The 15907-nt window shown below is 37.9% G+C and overlaps 2 protein-coding genes across 2 annotated transcripts in view; one reads left to right on the top strand and one right to left on the bottom strand.

The window, feature by feature from the left end:
• LOC111322086 (calcium and integrin-binding family member 2) overlaps window positions 1–1990 on the bottom strand; it is a 15268-nt gene extending 13278 nt beyond the window's left edge. The window contains exons 1-2 of the mRNA XM_022925131.2: window positions 1865–1990; window positions 1699–1733 (exon numbers count right to left, since the gene is read on the bottom strand). Of these exons, the coding sequence (XP_022780866.2) occupies window positions 1699–1733; window positions 1865–1915 (86 nt within the window). The 5' untranslated portion in view covers window positions 1916–1990. The remainder of the gene's footprint in view (window positions 1–1698; window positions 1734–1864) is intronic.
• A 9-nt stretch (window positions 1991–1999) lies between these two features.
• Window positions 2000–15469, top strand: LOC111322084 (uncharacterized). The gene is made up of 22 exons (XM_022925127.2): window positions 2000–2560; window positions 3242–3454; window positions 4423–4619; window positions 4930–5179; window positions 5414–5512; window positions 5683–5734; window positions 6206–6418; window positions 7141–7244; window positions 7681–7730; window positions 8154–8249; window positions 8973–9109; window positions 9459–9537; window positions 10399–10566; window positions 10745–10813; window positions 10946–10999; window positions 11439–11477; window positions 11587–11700; window positions 11814–11959; window positions 12500–12585; window positions 12986–13059; window positions 13418–13567; window positions 14738–15469. Exons 1-22 carry the CDS (start codon window positions 2128–2130, stop codon window positions 14999–15001), a joined length of 3087 nt encoding a protein of 1028 aa, XP_022780862.2. The 5' UTR covers window positions 2000–2127; the 3' UTR covers window positions 15002–15469.
• The last annotated feature ends 438 nt before the right edge of the window (window positions 15470–15907 follow it).

Consider the following 15907-nt stretch of genomic DNA (forward strand, 5'->3'; position numbering starts at 1 on the left):
TTCCCTGCCTTTATGGGACCCATGTGGTAGATTTACCTTGCTTGAATTGTGTGTAAAAGAATTTACAACCAGAAAATTGTGTAGCTCTGTGTTGAAAATTCTGAAAATTATACAATTTCAAAACAAAATCTTCTACTGAACAACACTTTTGGGACATATCAACAATTAAAAATTATATTTATTGTCCTAGTGAAGGTTGAGTCCCCAACATTGCAGTTGAAATCAGAAAACTCAGTTTTGTTTTCATCTATAATTCACATTACATTTAGGAATGAAGTATCCTAAACTCCAAAACTAATGCTGGAAAGAGTCCCCTTGTTCATTCATGCTCACTGCTTTTTTTTACGAAAAATATTATGTAGCATATTTTCTTTCACTTTGAGCTCCAAAAGGTCTATCTCCATGAGGATGGAAAAGAAAACCAATCTTGAAAGTTTGGAAACATTATGTCCAAACTTGAAGAGAACTTTCAGCCAAAGTGAAATGGCACACATTATGGATGCATGGCCATGGGTATGCAAAGATTTTTACCAAAGTAGCTGCTTAAGAAATAGGTAGGTCTTAATTTTTTCAACAACTTGTGCGTAACCTTTTTTCAGAAGTAGTTCTCAGACTAACACGACCAACTCTTGGAAACACCTAAAATTTTTGCTTAATGAGCCTCTATATGAAAAATGAGTTTGACACCCCAATTTGTTAATGCTAAATTGCAATCAACTTTTGCAAAGATTTAAAACAATTTGAAAGAACCATTAAAATACCAAAAAATGGGGTGGCTCTCAACTTTATCTGATGATGTTTTTAAATGATGAGCTTATTACAATTCAGCAATAGGAAACGAGAGTCAGTAAACTCATTTTTCTTATCAAACGCTTTCAGGATGACTGTTGCATTGCTAAGGTAATCCTGTATGTCATATTAAGGTAAATACAATTTAATGAGAAAATAATTACAAGTGCATTACTTTACAGTGCTTCCTTAAGCTAAGGAAACAAAAGTGTGATAGGATAGATCCTTCGAAAAATTAAAAAAAAAAAATAACGAAACCGTATTGAACCCTCATACAAACAAAAAATAGTGAAGAAAGGTAAAAGGTGAAGTGAAGGATATAGTGAAGTGAGGGGAACAAATGTGTAATGGTCAATATTCCAAGCAAAAGAATTCCAACAGGGAAAAATCCACGAGAAAGTCAGGCAAACCCAGATCCAAAAGAATTGAATTTGACCTCTGAAGATCATCTCTAAAGCTAGGGGGCATATTTTTCCTATTGTTGTTGCTGTTTTTTTTTTTTCCGCTAAATACGCAACTTACGATTTGCATGAACAATGTTACATATAAATGTATGATAATCATTTCGCAATCATCGAGTAACTGACTCGCTCTGAATAATTCAAAATGTAATCCTGCAGCAACAACCTTTTAACGAAGATGGCTGACATTTTGTTAGCGAGAATGAAAAAAAAGTGAAGGTTTACCCTAGACGTGCAAAGACCCATTGTTGTTTGAAAACACGAAATTGATGTGATCAAGTCGTCTTGAATCAAGCTAAATCTTGCTTAAGCTCACTCAGGCTAAAGCCTTTCAAAACAAACCTTAGTTATTTGAGTCATAAAACATACTAACTCTTGAATTCATAGGTAATAACATAATACCAAATAACTTTCTCGTAAATCATGTATAGCTAAGTAGGAAACTTACTGTAAGATTTCCTTTTGAGTAAAGTACGTCAGTTCCTACAAAATGAAAACACATTCAAATGTAAGCGTTCAAGTTTACGTTTTCCCCACCAGAAACCCAAATAATACCAGTAAAAAGATGCCCAATTGGATGGGGTGAATAGTTTGTTCGGAGAAAGAAGTTTTACCTGATAATCTTTCAGTTCTTCTTCCGTAAATTGAGAGTGCTGTCCCCCCATCTTGAACTCAATCTGTATCACGGAATAACAGAGTGACGTCAAGGGTAGCCTCGTTTTTGCACCGTCTGCTTCCTCCGTCGCCTAGCAATCAAAGTCAAATTTCGCCTTATGATGGCGGCTGTGCTAATTCTGACAGCCCTTTCAAGTTATCATTGATCTCATCGTTAAAATTGAACTTAGAGAGTGGAAACTAAAACTAAAAGATCATAGGAATGCCGACTGTTGATAAACAAGGGAAATATGAGGTAGATAGACAAGAAAGAGAGGTAAACAATGAGATGACATCTGAACCACAAAGTGGTCAAAATGTCAGCTGGAGTCTGAAAAAGTCGTCGATAGAGAGGTCGGCGTTCAGCGAAACAGATCTAAAAGAAAAACTGGCTGCAAAAGAGGAAGGTATTTCTGCTAAAGGAAAAGTTGCGAGTCATTATTCCGAAAGCGATATAGAGCTGGCAAGGTTAGATGTTCCCCTATTCGAGGACTCGAGATCAGAAATTAGTGGAGGCTCTGGTCTGGCCATTGTACCTTATTTTGATGGCAGAAGTTTCATTTCTCAAGAGAGTGGACAAGATCTTGTCCCTGTTCATCATGAAGCAGTTTCAGCAGAAGATCATGACAAGGACAAATTGGAACATGAAGGAAAAGGTACAAGTCTCTTAATTAAACATCCTTTATTTGAATGGCGTGTTTTTATTAAAGGACATATCTCTTTCAGAGCTACCATCATTCAAGCAACACGAACAATATTTTTAAAAAATGCTCCTATTATCTTAATTTTCGTTACCTTTGTGGAAGGGTTACCTCTCTATACGGGATGTTTTTTTTTTACATGGACACTAGCTGGAGATCCTTTGAATGGAGGTTCCATTGTGCACATGTAAGCCTAAATGAACATACAAGAGTGCTCTCCCCAGTGAAAGTAAGCCTTAAATTTGCTGTTATTAGTGCTGAAGCAGTTGTTGACCCTTTGAGCAAACATATTTGTTAGAGTGATTCTGTCATCTTGCTTGATTATGACCTCTGGAGCAAGTGTTTCATACAATAGCCCCTGTGCACTTAATCTTTTAAAATCTAAATGTGTGGACTATGGCAATGCATGGCCTCAGGAAAGCAAAAAATGGTCAACATACTTCATCTTATTCTATAGTTTAATCCAGGATATGACAGGCTCAAGTTCAAGATAATAGCTATTAACTTGTGCTAGTCAATATTGATGCATATAAGAATGTAATAAATAGTACTCCCTGGGTCCCATTTTGTATGTTTTTCATTATTCATACACTGATATTTTTTGCAATGTATTAATACTCAAAAACACATCTCCAGACATTGTACCTTCACTCTCAGAGGGATGGCCACAATTTAGAAACAGATCATGGCGACGCAGAAGCTGTGAGCTTGTGAAAAGCACATCTTCATGTGTTAGGAAAGCAGTTTCCCATCTACATAAACTGCAAGACCTGATTGATGCTCTCTACATGAGTGATCTTCAAAATGAAAAGGAGAAATTTAGCAAGCAAAGATCCTTTGTATTATCAGGTAATACAGAAATGCTCTCAGAGAAAGGGTATAAAAATGTACCTGGCTCTATGCATTATTTTTGTGATAAAGAATAGCTCTAGAAATTGTGCATGTCTATGGAACGCTTGCAAGCATGACAAAAATGTTGAAAACTAAAATATAGGTTGTATCACTAAATATATGTTATACTGTGTAATAAATGGGTTGAATATTGCTTATATATAGCTTACGTTGAGACAAATACAGGTTGTAAAGTTCAACATATATGTGTCACTTGAAAGTACAGCCTCATATATATAGGTTGAAAATATCGATTTTCTGGGCTTTTCCAAAAATCTTTGGAACGAGACTGACGCGCGCATCACGAGCCTATTTCGCATAGAGTTCACATTTCAGACAAAACCGCAGGGAGCCTATTTTTGGGCAGGGCACGTTGTAAACGCGTCTAACAACTGCAGCTGCTCTTCGTAGTGTTCGACTGACTGGATAAACGCGCTGAATTGAATCGCAAATCCTTTGTCTCTGAATTCGCAACCCCCTCGAGCGAACCGCTCCCATAATCACAACCTCTCCAGCGTCAGGTGTTCTCAGCAAAATATTTGATACTATTTCGTCTCACTCCATCTCTGAAACGCGACTAAATCGTTCACCCATTGCCATACCCAATTCACCTCTGTGTCTCAAAATAGTGCAATAAGACAACCTGTATTTACAACCTGTATTTGTCTCAACATAAGCTATATATAAGCACTATTCAACCCATTTATTACACAGTACAACATATATTTAGTGATACCACCTATATTTTAGTTTTCAACATTTTTGTCACACTTGGCGTTCCATACATGTCACCTACTCTACCACTGTCATACTTTTCCTCTTTTCCTTGTAAATTAGACAGAAAATTTTGGTATTACTTCAAGAAGACACCCTCACGCTTTTCTGTTCTAATGTAACTGTTTACATTTTATATATTTTCTCTCTAGACCTAGATGCTAAGGATAAAGAAGAACTCTTAGAAAGTCAGGGTCTTCCTGAGGATTCAACCCATTTATCCTCAGCCAGTAGCCATGGTAGACGCATTCGCTGGCTGCTCAGCTCAGCATCCCTTGGTAACGTTGGGGAGGAAATGACATCTGTAGAACCAAGGCTGGAGTCTTCCGCCAGTGGTGCTACTCTAGAGGTCAGGAATACATGTATATCATAAGAAAGTTTGAGCACATTCATGACAAGGATACCAACAATTTTCATTGATTTAGTAATTTCAAGAATGGTTCAATTTTTAATGTTAAAATTTGCAAACATGAATCAGTGATTAGGCAGTGGGTGAAATTCAAAATGCAGATGGGAAGAGTTTGCCTCACAAAGTTTTCATTCAAGGGGATATTAAAAAATATTCCACACAATAATATTTTTGTTTTGTTGCCTGTTATCATCTGCTCTCTTGTTACCTTGGGCCAAAAAGTCAGGTATCTCAATGTTTTGTTCTACAGGTAAGAGGAAGAAGTGCTGGAATAGTAAGAAGTAAGGTGTCAAGTCCAAAGTCTGCTGCTGGTGAGATTGTTCCTAAGGAATATGATGTCATTGAAGAGGTTATAACATTACTAGGGAGGATGGAAAGTGACAGACTTTCAACTCAAGATGGCTTAGTGAAAGAAAGAGAACGAGTGCAATTCCTAAGAAATGAGATTGATGCCCAGGCATACAAGCGAATGCATGATCTTCCTTTGGCTGTACAAAGGGGTAAGCTTAAAAGAATTTATGGGCATTTGTGATGTTTCCTAAGTCACAAACTGAACTTGCTAAACATACTAAAGAAAACTTCACTTTGCAAACATAGTTTTGCATTACCTCTCAATGTTTTCCCTAATAGCCTAACACAGGTTTGCTATGGATGTGTTTTACTGACTCAGATTTATTATGTCATTGATGATCTTGACAAAAAGGGGTTTGCTTAGTCTTTTCCTTCTTTTATAGAGCATGAAGCCTGTGCTATTGATATAAATGAGCTAAGATGGCATTGTGCTTATCAAGGCAGAATTGAAGCCAGGATAAAAGAAAGGGTGCATCATGCAGGTGTGATTTTGATTTACCGGAGTCTCCTTTCTTTTCATGTAATACCAATATTACACTGAATGTTACTGCTTTTAAGTGTCCTACCACTCAATTAATTTTGATTAGGTTGTTAAGATAAAACCTAGTAAATTATTTGTAGCGAGGTAATCAGATTACGTGTTGCTTTGTAGAAGTTAGACATACAAAGGTTTTGCAAGATCTGAGCAATATACAGAAACACTGGTGAGTAAACAAGGTTCATCATGTTTGTTTTATTTGTTGGTTGTGTACAACTTCTCCTTGGAATTCTTGCACACTGAACAACAGTCTTAAAAATTGAACAAAATACTAGAATTAGAATTTTTGTAGTAGCTGATAGCATGTTTTTTGATGTAGATGCTAAAATAATAACATTGTTCTCCATTATTTCAAGTACAACAAGTAAAAAAAAAAATTCAAAGCGGTAGAGTAATCTGTTGACCTGTTAAATTTTAAAAGATTCCAGGCAATTTGAGGAGGTAATAAGAGATACTACTAGCTACAGTGAATTTTACCATTTACACCTGAAAACTGTATAAAAAGTTCTTGAAATTTGTTTCTCAAATCTGGTCACATTTTAAACTTCTACATATCATCATGGTTGGATATATTTGGGACAATATATTGTATTGTCTAATGGCTTGATGTAATGAATGAATGAATTTGCATTTTCAGTCCTTTGGTTGAAGAGAAACTTGATCTAGAAGGTGAAGCAATGTCGAGTATACAACTTAAACAAGATGAAACGGATGAAGAATTAAGTAACACTCTTGATAGACTTGAAGCTACAGAAAGAAAAACAGCAGAAGCACAAGGAAAAGCTACACAAGAAAGAGCTCTAATAAAACAAGAGGTTGATGTCGTACGTAATGAACTCAATGTGGTCAGGTATTCAACTGTTTTATTAAACATTTTAAATAACTCATTCTGAAACTAGTTCTGGGTTTCTCCCTCTGCTTGTTAAGCCTGTAAGCTGGCAGTTTTATAAGAGTTTTAAGTGCTAGAGCAGCCATTGCACTTTGAGGGTAACAAAGAAGTGAAAAAGATCACTATTTGTTCTTGTTACTCTAACTTTTGCATTAATTTTGTTTTCATGTTGCACCCACAAGTCTGCTAATGTCACAGGCTATTTTATTTTTCTGAATTACAATTGATTATTCAAATTTAATGTGATAGTAACTGTAATGGTGCAGTTTGTAAGAGAGTAAAGAGCAATGCATGAGGCCAACATTTGAAAGTAAATTAATTTTTGAAAAACAATCTGGACAATGTGCACATGAGTGATTTTCTTCCAATTTTGGGTGGAATGAAAATGACAAAATAAAAAATGATGACTGCAACATATTATATTTAATCCTCTCCCTAGTTAGTTGTGCAGGCATTTGGAACTGATAGCTTGTATAGTTGGAACCTGTCCTAAAATTATCCAGTTGACATTAACTGCTCCCTTGTGTCCCATGTACGTTGAAAGTCCCTTTCATGTTACAGTGGTGATCAAATTAATGCCAGAGGTTTCTCTGTGCTATTTACACACTGCCAGAGTACAACCGATCCACAACCATTGACAATTATTACAACTGTTACAATAAATGTTCTCATTTATTTAACAGTGATAAACTGGCTCAGTTAAAGATGTACTATACGTCCAACACACATACCATGAATGACATTAGAAACACCCTTGCAGAAAATGCAGAGCAGCTTGTAGTCCTGGGTGAGTTTTTATAGTATGTGTGCATGTAAATTTAACAAATTTATAGCTTTGATTGCAAGAGTTGAGTGGGTTAAGTTATTGTTACCAGAGAAACTATGTCAAGTACTGTCCACCTTGAAAAACAAATCAGCATGCATAAAATGTTAAGAGCATTATTTGCATTCCATTTCCATCTTAACCCTCCCTAGCTTTTCCATTTACTCTCAACTCTTGGGTGTTTTTTGTCCAATCAAATAATTGTTTAAAAGTTCAGTTTTTTCGAAATTTAGTGCTTTATTAGAACCTCCAAAATTAAACGAAGGCCAAATTCCAACAGGTTATAGCAGTCATGTTTTATTTTTTTGTCCATTTGACTCAGTGTTCTTACTATCAAATTGGTCACTTCTGTTTTTTATTGTACGTCAACAGCAAGGCATTATTTTGCTTTCTTTTTCAGGGGGAAGAGAAGAAAGAATTAAGGCCTTGGAAGCAACTCAGCAAGATAAGGTAATAAGCATTTCCGTGAAAAATCAGCTTGACCCGTACCCTGAGCTTTCGTAACTTTCGTCTCTTGTCAATTCTGTGGGAGTTCCAATATAACTTAAAATACAGTTAATAGAGGTAATTGCTTAAAACGAGTACTTCTCGCCACACAAATACGATGCGGGACAAACTGCGGTCTACCGTCGCCTGTTGGACTTCTTATGGCCGTCTGTTGAGCCTGCGCGCAGGCTCTCGTATTTGGGTCCGTCTTATGGCACAGTCAGCTATTACACTCAAACTAGCAGGAGCTGCGTATGGGAAATGTTAAAAACCTCTGCTATGTGGCAATTTGGGCCACTGAGCATGCGTGACAGACGTTTTATATGTACATGCCATTTATACACTTCACTTCCTTTGCAGAAAGTAACCGAGTTGTTACATTTTTAGGTTCAAAGACTTCGAGAGAAAATTGTAGAACAAGAAGCAGAGCATATAAAGCTTGTGGAGGAGAATAATAACTTGAAGACAGAGAAGCAATTAACAGTAAGCAATTTGTTGACAGCTGAGACTTCCATGGCCGTGTGTTGGAGCATGAGAAATCAATATATGAATTCTCGTTACAATTTTATTAAACTGTCAAAGCAGACGGGTGACGAGAATTAAGAGACGTAAACCTGGTAACTGGTTGAGATCTAAGTTTCAGGTCTACAGAAGTGAAATAGTCTAAAAGTGTGAAGGTGAAGTAACGGTTGGGAGAATGCCGAGTAAGGACAATGCCAACACCTACTTCTTGCTTTCGCACTCGCATGCAGTTCTTACGCGATTGTTTAAGCATTTACAAGATTCATGGTTACAATGACACTTACATCGGAGGAATATCGGAAATTATCGTTTCTCGGGATATGCTTTTTTCTAAGAGTAAACAGAAAGCCAAAGATGGAAAGAATGATTGAGGATGTAAAGGATTTACCCTGATAGCGAAGACCAATTTGAAAATTTTTATGATTAACTTTTCCAAATGCGCAAATCAAAGGTTTTCTTTCATTCAAAAAATCCGTAATGCGCATACAACAGCTCTTTTGAGTAACGCCGACTAGTTCAAGATATGTAAATTATTATGCCGCCCGCTGATTAAATGGGTACTGCAAGTACATGTCGCGAAAGACAAGAGCATTCTGGGCGATGGACCGATAGCCATTTGTACCTAGGCAATTTTACAATTTTTGACGCCCTCATTTATTTCTGATATTGTTGTGGCTCTTTAAGCAAGCGTCTATGGAAAGCGAAAACAGCAAGTTGGAGCTTGAAATCAAGAATGCTTCCAAACAACTGAAGGACTTAACGACAAGAATCAAAGAAACCAAAGCTGAAAATAACAAGCTGAACGTGAAGCTGGACAAATGGTATGCGATGGAATAGTATTTCAAGAGTTTTGTAAATTAGCAATTAAAGATTTGATTGAATCCATAGCTTACAGTAGAAGAGTTGCGTTTGGTCGGAGCGCGAGAAAATGACTTATCATCGTGCTTGACCTTGCTGTTCGCAAGTGTCTCGCGCTTTCCTTTGCTATTCTGAAAAACGCAGAATCTAAAGCTTGTTCTGTAGGTTGTATAATGCACAACAAAAGAGGAAAATGGCTACGTAAAACTTCTGAAAGCTGCGCGTCAGTAACTCGATTAGGTTTTCAAACCCACAAAGGTGTTTATCAAAGTACGTTTTTCTCAAGTGGTGATCTCTTTTTTTTCCTGTCAGCGCGAAACAAAAAATTGCGGATGAAAAGGCTGTGATGAGAGCACAACAAGAAATGGAGAAAATTGAAGAGCAGATGGAGGTATGTGCATGTGTACATGCAGTAGTATTCATTATTACACGACTCGGGCAGTCAGAGGGCCGAGAACTAAAATCAACCAATCAAAATGCTCTATTGCCGCTCAATATTCTCTCAGTATTGGACCTGGCACTGTCGCGAATGGTCCCGAATGATACCGCACTTGTGTCCCTTGGAACTTCAGTCGTATAATAAATCTCTTATTAACCAAGCTTGCTCGGGACCGTACTGGAAGAATATCGGCCCTCGGTCTTTTTTGTACGGACCGAGCTGCGCTCGGTCCGTACTGTCAAGACCTCGGCCCGATATTCTCCCAGTACGGCCCTCGCGCTTGGTTAATGAGATATTTGTAATCCTGTGTGTAGCTTGTATTGACCTTAAAATTATACAGCGTTCTACATTGGAATTTGGATTGCAGAAGGTGCATTTCCGTGAGGGGCGAATTGTTGATAAATTATTTTGTAAATTACGATGCTAAAAATAACCGTGATGGTGATACCTTTCTAAAGGGTTTGAGTAACCAACTTTTTTTTCTTAAAATCAACGTCAACACTTGGAAGAAACAAATAAACTTAAGGACAGATTTTGTAACAAAACAAAGTTCTTTGTTTCTATAAAAAAGACGATCGCAGTGTGCTTCTTTAGTGGACAAATGAAATACTTTGATGACGTAGTCGATAATATGTCCAACGAAGAGCCAAGGGCTGGAAAGTCGACTTTCCAAAACTCATGAGGGCTGTTGAGTTACCCCCACGATCTTTTCCAAAGCCGTAGTCTATGAACGATTGTGTGATTTTTCACATCTCAGTTGGCATGCTTGTTTTTTACTGAACGCTTTACTGATGTGGTGTTATTATTGCTCAGGTTTCCAAGGAAGAGACAAATAAAGTTGAAGTACTTCATGAGAACCTTTCTGAAAGTCTGGTTGTAAAGAAAGAAGAGGTCATGGGTGTTGAAGAATCACTAAAGACTACTGCTGATGCGCTCAAGAAACAACTTAAGGACGAAGCTCATGCAAGGACCGTTCTACAGGTCAGTGAAGATAATACAGCACTCTGAGTGTTCTACATGGTTGTTGGAATCATTCTAGTCGTCTCAAAAGACTTCAGGGCAGAAGGATGATTGTGCGCCATTTGAAGAGCAATAACGACTTGAACGAGTAGAACCATGCCAATGTAGAGTTCATGTTCTCTTTCTCTACTCCCGCCAGGCAAGAATCACATCAGACTCACAGGACCTTGCCAAGACACACGTTGACTCCAAAAAGAAACGGGAAAAAGTAAGTTTTGTCTACTTTCATAAATCGTTTTAAAAGTCTTTGAAATAATCTTTCTTAAGGTTTACCATACAATAAGATATTTTTGTCAGGTACCTGTCAGCAACTGAGAGGTGATATTTTAACCTCTTTTAGGCTACTCAGCGGGCAGAGGAAATGGTAATGCTTGTTGATCACGTGAGAGACCAGGTTGGTATTTTTTTTTGTGTGTTCTAATTGTGAGGTATTATTTTTTCAATTAAATGCTCGTGTTCTTTGAAGAAATGAAAATAGTCGCCGACGGACTCACTGACTAGCCCACTAATCGATTCATCCTGACGAGGGGCTAACGCTCGAAACACCAGCTTTAAAAAGTCTCAACAGTTGCCATTAACTTAAAAAACTCACTTGGTAAAATCAAATCATCTTGTGATAACGCCCACCGACGCACCATCACAGTTCCAATGGAACCATAGCCCCTTTATTCAGAAATCGAGAAGTTGACAGGCAAAGTGATTAATGGTTTTAGTAACTAATCAAATCACCAACCGATTGAGTGATTGATTTATGGGCGGACGGACGGACGGACGAACGGACGGACAGACCCACTGAATGCTGGACTTGATCGTTTGATTATTGATTTCCTCAGGTTTCAAAACTGGAAAAGATTCATAATGAGAGACTAGAGGTTAGCTATCGAAAAACTCATTTTCTCTGATTTACTTTTCATGATCAGATAAGATTTTCAGTTCTATCAGAAACTTCCCATTTTTCATTCTGTTTCTTCACTGTTTCAGACCATTGCACAACTTAACAAGATTTTGGACAAAGTGAAACAACAACACAACGATATGGAATCGAAACTCCAGGGTGAAATCTCTGAGTTGCGCCCGAAAGAAGAGGAATTGAAGGTTTGATTAGATGAATTTTTTGTGTTTCACGTGTGATGACATGGGCAGTTACACTCAGAGGTACCATCCATGAGTAGGATACTTTCCCCTCACATTTGATTGATTTCTTGCAGAAAGAAACCATGGAATTAACCAAACGTTTGGATCACATCACTTGGAAATCCGAGATGATGGAGAAGAAAATGGCGGACATGGAGTCGTCCTCACAAATGATGAACAAAGTTATCGCCACAACTCAAGAGAATATAAATGATCTGAAGTGAGTAACTGGTCAGACACTGTTTGGCCGCTTTCTTCTTGTTTTCTGACTCACTCAGCTATTCAGTGGCTTTCATGGATAAAGGTGCGCTTTCTCAGGATTCCAAAGTTCATGGAGCAATTGTAGCCTGTTTGCAGGCGGTAGTTTGTGTTTTAAAGAGTGAGATTCAGGGCGGCGAATATTCGATCGCCATATTAGACGGGTGGAACGTTTGGGACGAGTGACAAAGCGAGGGGGAGGGGGGAAGGAGAGTGTTATTCGCCGCTTTCAAACACAAACTACCGCCTGCAAGCAAGCTAGGAGCAATTGCAAAATGAGTGTCGTAAGTAATTCACGATTGAAATGGAGAAAGGAGTTCTAGTCCCTCAGCACTTCAACAATTTCATCAGCGTATGCTTTGAAGTATTCCTCTTCACGCTCACTGCACGTCTCTTTGTCTTCACATCATTACTTGTTCATCTTTTTAACACTTCTTTATCTTCCTCGCGCGCACAAACCATACCAGCACTAGAAATAATAATCAAATTTTGTTATTGTTAGCGAGGAAATGACTGAATTAAAGATTCAAATAGAGACAGGATTTGAAACTGAGCAAGACTTAAAGAAATCACTCCAACAACTTGAAGGTATTTTGCTTATAAATGCGAACTATGTACAGTTGTGAGAATATCTGCGTCTCTCTCTCTCTCTCTCTCTCTCTGTTTCTTAGCATTTTGGTGTGGTGTGAAGATTATCGTAGAAGTATCTTGCGCACGCATAGCCGAGATGGGAACAATTCTCGCCTTTTTTTAAAAACAGTGGAAATCGACAAGACCCGCATCATCCATTTCGTTTTCCCTACAAGGGATTTAACCGGCACATATTTATTACAAAATTATCTCTCAAGCAAGGGCTCCTGAGCTCCTAAAGACTTAATGAATAAAAGTTAGGTCACGCTACTTACCATTGACGCTTGTTTTACCAAGCAAAACTTGCGCAGAGCTTTATGTTTATAGTGAAGAACTTTGCATGTGATTTGACTTGTAGGGAGGATCAATCGAAGCAAAGATAGTCACGAGAAGCATATGGAAGAAAGGAAGCAGTTGCTAACAACCAATCAGGTAATGATTTTTGTAATGTGGCGGAAGAACCACAGCGAAACATAATATCTTACAATTTATGGAAACAAGATGCTGAAGAGAGATGTAAGCTCCTCTTCAAATGAATGACATGTAGCAATTTAACAGTGAGATTATAAGCTCGCCATTTCTGGGGCGTGATAGTTGATGGGGGCAAAGCCGTAATTAATTGTCACTCGCAGATGAGGAGAGCGAATTACTTGTTTTGATATAAATCTAGCAAGAGGTGAAAACTTAACAACAAGACAAGAGTTTTTAAAGCTGAGTCCATCACTGCATTATGAGTAAGCCCTGGCTGCCCAATCGAACTCAGAAAAGATTTTCAACATTTTTTCCTTAGAGAGGTGTAAGAACAGCCCTGGGTGAAAACAAGAAACTGGCAATAGTTTACCAAAGGTCCCAAAACACCTTGTTGAATAACAGAGCTGCTTTGCTGAGGCTTGTCGAGAGAAGAGTTATCAATGAAGACAGCTTGAAAGATCACAGAGAGGTTAGCTTTAAGTTTGAGTAAAGTTCCTCAAAGTACCATTACTTTTTTGTAATGAAGCTTCCCGTAATGAAGCATCCGAGGGTTTTTCTCCGGGTCCTCCGGTTTTCCTCCCTCCGCAAAAACCAACGTTCCAAATTCCAATTCGATCTTGAACAGTGGACAAGAATAGCCACCCAGTGGATGTCCATTGCTAAATTATTTATTTATTTATGAAGCTATCTTTGCGTGAAGATGTTTTGTGTTATTTTTTAGTGGCTTAACAAGATAGATAGGTAGTGCGGAAGCTGTGATACACCAAGGATAAACTAAGGATTGGGGAGATTATATCGCATTTCAATGATAATCGTGTCAAATGAAGTAGATTAGATTTTTCGGTCGAGTATAAGAGTAGGAGAGGGGTCATGGAACAATTGAAAGACACCTTGAGACTGGCTATACCGTATACAGGGGGTAAGTTTCTAAGGAGACTGTGGTGTGCGTGGGTAGGGGGTGTTACAAGATCATTAGGTTTTATCAACTGAGTTGATAATGTAAATTGGCCACCGTAAAGAGTTTCCAAAGCTGACGTTTTGAGCGTTAGTCCTTCGTCAGAGCGAGTGATGATGCCGTATACTTAACAATTTTTGACGAGGTTGAGCATAATAGCGTTAATTATCAAGGCCAAACCGAATCCAATAATTATTTTATTAAACATATTCCTGAGCTGCACTTGTAAAGACAAGAGCGCATAAAACTATTGTCTGTAGGTATGACGTCACTTCTACATATTTAAATCTATTCTCCTTAGGTATGACGTAAGAGAATGTATAATAATATACGTTAGCTTTTACGAACCGGCGGTTATCCTAGAAATTAGGGCTCGACAGTAACGGGAGCCCACTAGCCACAGACTAGTAGAGATTCAGTTTTGGCTTGTGGTTTTCGATTTCCATTAGCTCGGCAGTTTGGCCAGTAAACAAACTAAAATTGTTGTAACATCTAAGATGTCAATAGCCATATGGCTAATAAATTGAAAAGTTGGTGTCGGGCCCTGAAAATGCTCAATTTATTTGACGTAACACTTTGAAGACCATAACAATAAAGTGTGTACAAGAATACAATAGCATTCCTCAGTCTTGAACAAAACCTCATTGCTCCATTTCCTGACAATAATTATTCTTCTCATTTCAGCTGTCTGTTCTACAAGGCCGCATGCGCCAAGCCTTAGAGTACTTCTACCGTCTTCGTGGCTTACAAAGTAAAGCGGACATAGCCGATTTCGAATTGAGATGTATCGAAAATGGAGATAAACTTACAACCTTGCAGTCTGAAATGATGAGGGTCATCGAACATATAAACCGTTTTCTGGAAGCCAACAATGCCGCACATGATGTAATCTCGATGGAAGCTGCAAAAATCGCGCAAACACCGACGAGTGACGCCGTTGTCGCCTAGGAAGAACATGACTAAAACCAGGCCATTAAAAAACAAAACGTTTTGTTTTCTTTAATAAAAGACCTCCTACTTTCCACAGACTGACAGACGCGTGCAAAACTTTAAGTTTAAGAGAAGTAAATCATTTGTACTTCAAGCACTTAAAAAGACAAACGAGTCTCGTCATAAATAACTTGTTATCCCAAAGGCAAAATTTTTTTATTTCAGTAACAGAAGTAGAAATCAAGTCTCCAAAAGGTTCAGACAAACTGTGTGTTTTGTTTGTCTTACCTCATCACCATCGCGTTTGATTGATTGCTTGTGTGTCAGTTTGTTAGGCATGCAAAGTGTTTTTGAAATGCTTTATTGTATATAAAATGATATAATATTGTGTATATGTTAAATATCTTGATACGAAAAAAACGTTTTCTTTGTTTTAAAAACTAAAATGTAAAAGAAAAAAGATTTAATAAAGGCTATTTGAAGTTACTGTGTGTATTATTTTATAATATCTGAAGAGACTGAGGATCTTACTTATTGCTCCGTCTTTTGTAAGTAATCCTGGGTTCAAGTTCAAACCATTACCAGATGTGATGGTTTTCAAACACCACAAAAACGGACTTAGATATCCATGCTAATGAATTATAGTGTTGTCTGCCCTTTTGACTCCCAGTACTTGGGTAATGACACTATTATAATATGGACTAGAACAAATAATCGGAAAGCAAAGAATGATACGGAAGAGCCGAGCCAAGGAGAGGAATACACCAGCCGAATGGGAAAGGTTAGGGAAAACTGAATGAAATTTAGGAAATTCCGGGGTTTTTTTTTTTCTAACTAAGGAGCTAGACCTACGGCGGTAGTCCATTTTATGGGAGTTCCTTTTACGGGATGTAGTAAGGAAAGTCCTAACGGAGGAGGGGAGGG

This window comes from Stylophora pistillata, chromosome 13 (assembly GCF_964205215.1).
Source record: "Stylophora pistillata chromosome 13, jaStyPist1.2, whole genome shotgun sequence".
NCBI classification, from domain to species: Eukaryota; Metazoa; Cnidaria; class Anthozoa; order Scleractinia; family Pocilloporidae; genus Stylophora; species Stylophora pistillata.

Bases quoted from the DNA above. Each gene is read 5' to 3' on its own strand.
- LOC111322084 (XM_022925127.2), top strand. From the start codon at position 2,128: ATGCCGACTGTTGATAAACAAGGGAAATATGAGGTAGATAGACAAGAA. The intron at 11,000-11,438 runs GTTGGTATTTTT...TGATTTCCTCAG, and splicing joins TTGATCACGTGAGAGACCAG to GTTTCAAAACTGGAAAAGAT. The intron at 12,586-12,985 runs GTATTTTGCTTA...TTTGACTTGTAG, and splicing joins ATCACTCCAACAACTTGAAG to GGAGGATCAATCGAAGCAAA.